The sequence below is a fragment of the Volvox carteri genome, assembly GCF_000143455.1.
Source record: "Volvox carteri f. nagariensis unplaced genomic scaffold VOLCAscaffold_32, whole genome shotgun sequence".
NCBI classification, from domain to species: Eukaryota; Viridiplantae; Chlorophyta; class Chlorophyceae; order Chlamydomonadales; family Volvocaceae; genus Volvox; species Volvox carteri.
In genome coordinates, this window is record NW_003307575.1 from 1,271,505 (window position 1) to 1,280,017 (window position 8,513).

Below are 8,513 nucleotides of genomic sequence, written 5' to 3' on the forward strand. Positions count from 1 at the left end.
AATGGTGAGCTGAAGGAGGAGTTGTGGATGGAGCAACCGCCTGGATATGCATCCAGTGACCGGTCGCTTGCGTGCAAGCTGCAGAAGTCTATTTACGGGTTGAAGCAGGCACCCCGTTGCTGGTATGAAAAGCTATCAGCAGAATTCGCCAAGTTGGGTCTTTATCCTTCGAAGTCTGATCCGGCGATGTTCGTTAAAACTGACGAGCGTGGGGTTGTTATTGCTTTGGTGCACGTAGATGACACTATTGTTGCGTCTGAAGACCCGGAAATGGTCCGGGCAATTAAAGCTGCAATTGCGAAGGTCTTCAAGGTGCGCGACCTTGGAGAAGCGAAGGTGTTTTTGGGCATGGAAATTAGGAGGGAGAAGTCGGGTGAAATAGTGTTGTCGCAACATAGGTATATTTCGCAGCTATTGGAGCGTCATAAGTTGGTTGACGCCAAGCCGAGGTCTACCCCTTTGCCTCCGGGCTTTAGGTACACTCCTAAGGGGGACGGAGAGGAGCTGCTGGGCAATCCCACCGAGTATAGGGCTTTGGTGGGAGAATTGAACTATCTAGCGACGAACACGCGGCCTGACATTTCATATGCATTAAGCGTTTTGTCCCGGCATATGGTGGCACCCACGAAGTGTGCCATGAACTTGGCAACTGGCGTTCTGCGTTACCTGGCGGGGACTCGCGAACTAGGATTGCGTTTTGGGGGTGTTGGCGACGTTGCTATGTCCGGGTACAGTGATTCGGACTGGGCAGGAGACCCAGTTACGCGGCGTTCTACGTCCGGTTACGTATTCACTCTTAATGGGGCTGCGATTAGCTGGAGCAGCCAACTTCAACGTACTGTGGCGGCTTCGTCGGTGGAGGCTGAGTACCAAGCTACAGCGGCGGCTGTTCGTGAGGCTTTGTGGCTTCGCAAGCTGATGGTTGATTTGAGCTTGCCTGAGAGCGCGGTGAAAATCCAGATAGACTCCCAGGGGGCGCTTAGCTTGGGAAACAACCCGATTACGTCTGCTCGGTCGAAGCACATCGACGTGCAGCATCACATAGTGCGTGAGAGGGTGAATAGCGGTGAGGTGCAGTTGGAATACTGCCCTACGGAGTGGATGGTTGCGGATGTACTAACAAAGGCTCTGGGCGAGGTGAAGTTCAAACGTTGCCGAGATGCTATGGGCCTTGTGTGAAGTATGCAGATGAACTTGGTACTCGTTGGGATACGGCCCGAGGGGGCGTGTTGAGGAAACGGTCCTCTCCCAACTCGTGTGGTTGTCGACCAGGGGATTTGACCCCGGGTCTGCACCTGACTAATGGGGAAATCTTACCCCAGAACCTTATGGGGCTACCGATGCATATCCGGTAGCTAAGTGATAGACATTAGGGCACCGTCTGGACGGCGCAGTGAGATCGCGGAATGTACGTGCAGTTAGATCGCGGAATGTACGAGTTTTCCGCTAGCGCCGGTATTTAGGGCGGTGACTGCGCCTATTAGTTTATCTCACAACGATCGGTATTCCTACCAGGAATCTCCTCAAGTCCTGCCGAACGCTAACAATACTCTTTACATTACTTGTAACAATTTATCGTGCTAAATATCTTCGCCACCGGTAATCCTTCCGAAATAACAATCAGCGTTAGCCGTCACCGTCGCCAATTCTTCAATACGAGCACGGACAGACTGTTGGAGACACGGCGAGGCGAGAAGTGGAGCAACACTTAAAGAGTAAGACAGGCAAAAAACGGGTCCTTCCAGCCGGCCGGCTGCCAAGGCGACTTAAGTGGCCACTTGGCCTGACGCGAAATATCCGAAAAGGAAGAAACTGCAAACGCTGCCACAGAGTGAACCCGTGCGACGGTCTGTTCACAACCGCAAAATAAGAAAGCAATAAAAGGAACAAAGCGGGAAGGCAAAACACCGCGAGTAAAAAGAAAGTCGTCAACGAAGCTTACAACTGCGCTCGCGGGCGCCAATGACTGCACATGCGGGCGCCAAAAAAAAAACTGCGCACACGGGCGCCAACAACTGCGCACGCGGGCGCCAAAAAACTGCGCACACGGGCGCCAACAACTGCGCACGCGGGCGCCGACTATCGCGCACACGGGCGCCTCAATCGCACGCGCGGGTGCCCAAGTCGATGTTCGCTGGGAACCTCATCGAACCAAAAAAAGGAAAAAATCCTGTGCATGCTGCACTAACCGGCGATAGTCATTGAAGGGGGGGCGGCACACGAGCCAAGAAAAAAGGACATGCAAACTGGCCCCACTCTACTGCGCCAGAATCTGAAAACCACTACTTGCTGCTACGGCCTTCCTTGCGGCTATTGCAATCGCTGCGATCAAAGCGCTCTGCATCGCGACCTCCGCCGTACTCGTGACCTCCGCGCTGGCCGCCACCCCTTTGGTTGCTGCCGCGCGATCCGGCACCGCTGCCTCCGCCACCGGAGCCTCCGGCGCCGCGAGAATGGCTGCCGCCATGACTGCCAGGCGTGGAGGCGCTTGCCGTCCGCAGAGCCCAGTCCTTCTGTTTACGCACTAGGGCCTCCGCTTTCTCGCCTTTCGGAATCCGTGTGCCGATGATGTTATTAAAACAATGATCCGCGGCTGTCAGGCCTATGCGGGGCTCTGAGGCTAGCTGGTGTGTTACCTCCATACTGATCTCGGCGCTAAGCTGAAGCCGGTCTGTCCACTCAGCGGCCTTCTCGTAGCAGCCGGCATCAAGGTAGCTGCGAATGAGCTGAAGGCCGAGATGAAAGCCTGCAAAGGCTTGCAGGCGGTGACCGATTACATCTCTCGGCACCTTCTGCTCGTTAGCCATAAAATCCGCGCGCAGCTCATGTGCCTGGAACGGTGGCTACAGTCTCAGTCGATGGCGCATTATCATTAATAGTTGACATTTAATTGAACTAAGTAGGAATCGTAAGAACTCGAGCGATGTAGATCGGAACTTGAATTGGTAAGGCTTCAAGTACAGCCTGTCGCACTGACAATTGGACAAGGCTGTATGCTCTTCTGCGTGAAGGCAGAATGACTTCACCAGGAGAGCAGCGAGAATTAAGTCGCCACTGCGAACCAGTTGTACGACAGTACCACAGAACCAGCCGGTCGCTTCGCTCCGTCGCGTCTAAGCCAACAATTCTTGATGACCACACCGGTCTGTCAGCTGTTGCGTTTACTGCGACCAAGGAGGAGATATATCAGAAGGTGGTGGTGATGATAGCGGACCTGGAACGGGCATCTGGTCGGCAGGTAAAGGAGGTGCGCATGGATCGTGGCGGGGAGTTTGTGAATACTCGCACGAAAAACTACTTTGCGTCAAGGGGTATAATGCACGGAACTACGGCGGGCTACACTCCTGAGCAGAACGGTGCAGCAGAACGCCTGAACCGCACTCTTCTAGACAAGGCCAGGTCAATGCTCATAGAGTCTGGACTCCCAAAATCACTGTGGGCGGAAGCGTTGGCGACTGCAAACTACCCCAGGGTTCTTCACCCCGATTCGGGCCCGAACTTTTTTGAGATATTTCCATTTTGACCGAAAGGAAAATTAGTGCGCCCCGGAGCATTCCGGACGGATTTTGGGCCTTTTGGACCATATTTTCGGGGGCCCCACCGAAGCATTTTGAAGGCATTTTCGGAAAAAACCGAACGATATTTCAGCGTAAAGTTGCATGTTTTCGGATACAGACAGGGCCTGGAAACCGGGCTTGCCGTATAAGGCCCGCTTGGTCACCAGTCAAACAAGTATAAATGTCCATTGCGGCTGTTTCGCACCTGTACCGCAGACATTTTCATACATCTAAGCATATGCATATGCCACATTTTCATACATCTAAGCATATGCATAGCTAAACATGCCCGAGTCAGCTGATGATGAGCGCCCAACCAAGGTGCCCCGCATCTCCCTCGGGATTCGCGGCTTCTTTAAGGAGTCTGGTAAGTTTCTAATAGTAGTTTCTAATAATAGTGGCGTAATGGAAGTACCCGGGGAACTGATGCGGAGTTTACACCTATGCAGAGAAATCCCCAGTTGCTTCTACTCCTGCTGGTAATGGCAAAGCTGCTGAACATCTTTCAGCGAAAACTGACTGTAAGTTCCGATAAGGTCGCTGCAAATTTCAAACGTTTGTCGACCGACAGTCTTGCATCGTTATTATGAATGTAGTCAGAAAACTAACCAGCAATCGTTGTTATACACTGCAGCAGCACCTGGGCAGCCAATGAAGGCTCAACTTCCGCCTGCTCAGGCTGCGCCTGAGATGGTCGACTTGTCAGGCAAGCTACCGAAGGCGCCTGTGTCTGACAGGCAGCCTTTGCGGATAAGTATCCCTGGTGGCAGAAAACCGGCAAAAATAAGCAAGGCCACGCGATTGGTGGCTGTAGCATTTGTCAGCAGCACAAGCGGTCGGGTGGTGCCCCGAAGTTCATCAACGGCACTGCTATCGTGAAGGACTCCAATGACCTCAAGAAACACGACGAGAGCGTCGGCCATGTTGAGGCCGTGTCCATTGCAAAGGCAGCAACATGTCAGGGGCCCATTGACAAAGCCACACGTGTAGCTGCCCAGCAAGTCGCAGCAGGCCTTGCCAGTGTCCTGCAGATGTTGATACTGTGCGTTCTGTGGATGGTAAAGGAGCACATTCCGGCACTTAAGCTTCCTAGCCTGCTACTGTTCTTGGCGGTCGCTGGTGTCGATGTTGTACGCCACAAGTACAGCCACCACCGCTACTTTATGAAGGCTCTGCGCGCGCTCAGTCAAGTCGTTCTGTCCATGCAGATAAAAATCTTGCAAAGTCCTTATTTCAGTATTTTGTGTGACAGTAGTACTGATATTTCGGGAGAAGATCACCTTTTGTTCTATGTCCGTTACCTCAACACGGACACGTTCATGTCCGTCACTCAGTACCTTTGTGCTGTGCGTATCATTGACAAGGGAGCAGAGAACATTTATTTGGTCACTGAAGCTGTGCTTGCTGCCCTTCGTCTCGATCAGACGAAAATGGTGGGGTATGGCAGTGACGGGGCAAGCGTGTACCTGGGCCGTAACTCTGGGGTTGCTGTGCGCCTGCGTCAAAAGCTGTCCTTTTTGGTTGCCATACATTGCTGTGCTCACCGCACAGCACTGGTCATGGGGGATGTGAAGGATGAGTTGCCGCAAATGTCTGCAATAGATGCCTTGCTAAAGTCCGTACACAACCTGTTTCGTTCGTCCACGATGCGTGAGAAGTGGAAGAAATTTGCTGCTGAGCGAGGCTGCACACGGTTGAAGTTTCCTGTCTACAACTCCACCCGCTGGTTTAGCCGTATGCAGTGTGTTGTGACTCTTGCCCTGAACGCCCACGTTCTCCTCTTGTTCCTTAACAAGCACAAGAAGAACTGGCCGCAAGGGCGAGCGGTTCACAAGCAGCTGAGCAATGTGTACACGCTGGCTAAGTTGTTTACCCTGCGTGACCTGCTAACCCCCTGTGAGCAGTTGAGCAAGGCTTTCCAAGCCGATAGGCTCACGAAATCCACGACACGCTTTCGGACACCAAGCACAGCTTACACGATGCATGTGGGTCTTCGTCTGGTCGTTTAAAGGGCAAGCACTATACCGGCTTTAAGAATGCTCTACAAGGGCGATTCTGGGTTGTGGGCTCCAGCCGTGTGAAGATCTCCGGCGCACTGGATGAGGGAAAGCTACAGTCTTTTGCTTGTCGGTTTGTGGGTTTAATTTTGAAGCATTTGGATGCACGTTTTGGAGACAGTGAGCTCCTGAAGTGCTTTCGTATTTTCGATCCTGCTACATATGTGAGCATGTCTGAGGATGAGCGGCGTGGCTATGGCCGTAAGGAGTTCGTGAAGTTGCTGGCACACTTTTGCCACTCGGCAAGCTCTACCCGCCTGTTTGCATTTGATGTCAGCGAATTTGACGATTTGCAGAAAGAGTTTTCAGTTATGAAGTCTAAGATGGCCTTGCAGTTGGAGCTGGGACGCACCTCCTGGGAGCGGGCCTGGGCATCAGTGGGCCCACTTCTTTCCACGCTTGATTAAGTTGGTGTATGTCGCTTGTAAATAGTAGTAAATAGTAATGTTACAGAGTGGGAGGCTTCTGGGCCGCTTTATCACATTGTCAGTTCTACGATCATTTATCACCTTATAGCACCATCCACCTCTACCACACTGTACTTCGCCATACGAACTGTAAGTCCAAGGCGGCGGATCCAGCCTTCAGGGACCCCTCCTCATCCATTCACCCGAACACCCGAAGAGACGGAGTGTTCGGCAATCGACACTAATCCAGCGTGCGAATCTGGTCCATCAACTGTGACCTCAACTCCATATCTTAGCAGCTAGCCATAATCTCGCGCTCCCTACTAATTCGGGGGTCTCCCCAGGAATCGAACCCAGGACCTTAAACCGCTAAATGCAGTAGTGTCAACCCAGACCAGACCGATGTCGCTTGTGTCCTACCCACTCAAACAGCGTGTGTTGAGCGTGGCTTTAATTTCCACCGCATTATCAAGACCAGGCTGCGCAACCGGCTGTCTGTCCCATCCATTGATTCCCTTCTGCGTGTTGGGTTACTCGGTCCAACCGTGGATATGAAATGCAAGCCACTTGTGATTAAAGCTGCTGAGGAGTATGTTGCAAAGAACCCGGATGGGCTCCTGCACCGTATTGCCAAGGTGGGCGACTGTGTTCTGCCTGATGAGAGTGATGATGAGGGCAGTGTGGGCAGTGAAATTGCTGAGGCCTATTATCCTTCTGATAACGAGGAGGTCGAGAGTGTGGCAAGTGATGAGGTGTACCCGTCTGAGGAGACGGACGATGAAGATGTGGCAGGTGTGGTGGAGGCGATTGCTGCAGAGATTGATGAGGAGCGGCGCCTCCTTGGTTTTGCGTAAATTCCTTGCTGAAATATTATCTCCCAGGCCCTATGTTCCAAAATAAAATCAAACATCTGTTAGTTCAGCCGCCATAGCATATAACGATAGAATCCAGCTAATTTCTACCCCGAAGACCGTTTCAGACAGCTCCGGGGTACCCGAAAACACGGTCTGGCTGACAGGAAATTTTTCGGGGAGGGCACCAAAAGGTTTTTCAGAGGATTTCGGACACAGCCGAAATTTTGGGGTACCCTCGTGAAGAACCCCGTCAGGAACGTGTCGCCAACTGCTGGGTCAACCGTCACGCCACATCAAGCCTTCTTTGGTGTTCGTGTTGAGGAAACGGTCCCCTCCCAACTCGTGTGGTTGTCGACCAGGGATTTGACCCCGGGTCTGCGCCTAACTAATGGGGAAGACTTACCCCAGAACCTTATGGGCTACTGATGCATTTCCGGTAGCTAAGTGATAGACATTTGGGCACCGTCAGGACGGCACAGTGAGATCGCGGAATGTACGTGCAGTTAGATCGCGGAATGTACGAGTTTTCCGCTAGCACCAGTATTTAGGGCGGTGACTGCGCTTATTTGTTTATCTCACTACGATCGGTATTCCTCATAGGAAAATCCTCAAGTCCTGCCGAACGCTAATAATACTCTTTACATAACTTGTAACATTTTATCGTGCTAAGTATCTTCGCCACCGGCAATTCTTCCGAGATAACAATCTGCGTTAGCCGTCACCGTCGCTAGAGGGTAGGACAAACTGTCGGGCAGAGCAATTCTTTTGACTGCCCCGGTCGCACAATTCCCGTGCTTCCCTAATTCGACACCCTGAACACGCTAATTCGGACTGTCCGAATGTCCCTGTATTGGAGAATTGGCGACGGTGACAGCTAACGCTAATTGTTCCGGAAGGATTGCCGGTGGCGAAGATATTTAGCACGATAAACTGTTACAAGTAATATAAAGAGTATTGTTAGCGTTCGGCAGGACTTGAGGAGATTCCTGGTAGGAATACCGATCGTTGTGAGATAAACAAATAGGCGCAGTCACCGCCCTAAATACTGGCGCTAGCGGAAAACTCGTACATTCCGCGATCTAACTGCACGTACATTCCGCGATCTCACTGCGCCGTCCAGACGGTGCCCTAATGTCTATCACTTAGCTACCGGATATGCATCGGTAGCCCCATAAGGTTCTGGGGTAAGTCTTCCCCATTAGTCAGGCGCAGACCCGGGGTCAAATCCCCTGGTCGACAACCACACGAGTTGGGAGAGGACCGTTTCCTCAACACCCTGCCAGGCCAAATCGACACCCTGTCAGCCTAATTCTGACTGTCGGAATGTCCCGCCAGGCTAATTCTGCACCCGGACAGGCCAATTCTGACTGTCGGAATGTCCCTGCCAGGCCAATTCATATCCCTGTCAGGCCAATTCAAGGGCCTGTCCCGGCAATTCAACTTGTCCCAGGTGTCAATTTAAACCCTTCTACCGAGCAATCTAGACCAATTGCAGGGTCTGCCCCCAAACTCTCAGGCACGCATTCAGAATCGCGGGAGTTGAAGGAACTTTACAAAACAAGGGGAGCACTTACAAATATCTCTCGTGTGTTTGTTGGTTTCAAATCCGTACATGCTTGTACGGTAACAAGGCGTGTG

General features: G+C 52.2%; 1 protein-coding gene across 1 annotated transcript in view; it reads right to left on the bottom strand.

Moving 5' to 3' along the window:
* The window catches only part of VOLCADRAFT_105719 (uncharacterized protein), a gene marked incomplete at both ends in the record, with an annotated part of 16,565 nt that extends 13,758 nt beyond the window's left edge, over nucleotides 1-2,807 (bottom strand). Inside the window, one exon of the mRNA XM_002952860.1 lies at nucleotides 2,351-2,807. Coding sequence (XP_002952906.1) covers nucleotides 2,351-2,807 — 457 coding nt within the window. The remainder of the gene's footprint in view (nucleotides 1-2,350) is intronic.
* Between the last annotated feature and the right edge of the window lie 5,706 nt (nucleotides 2,808-8,513).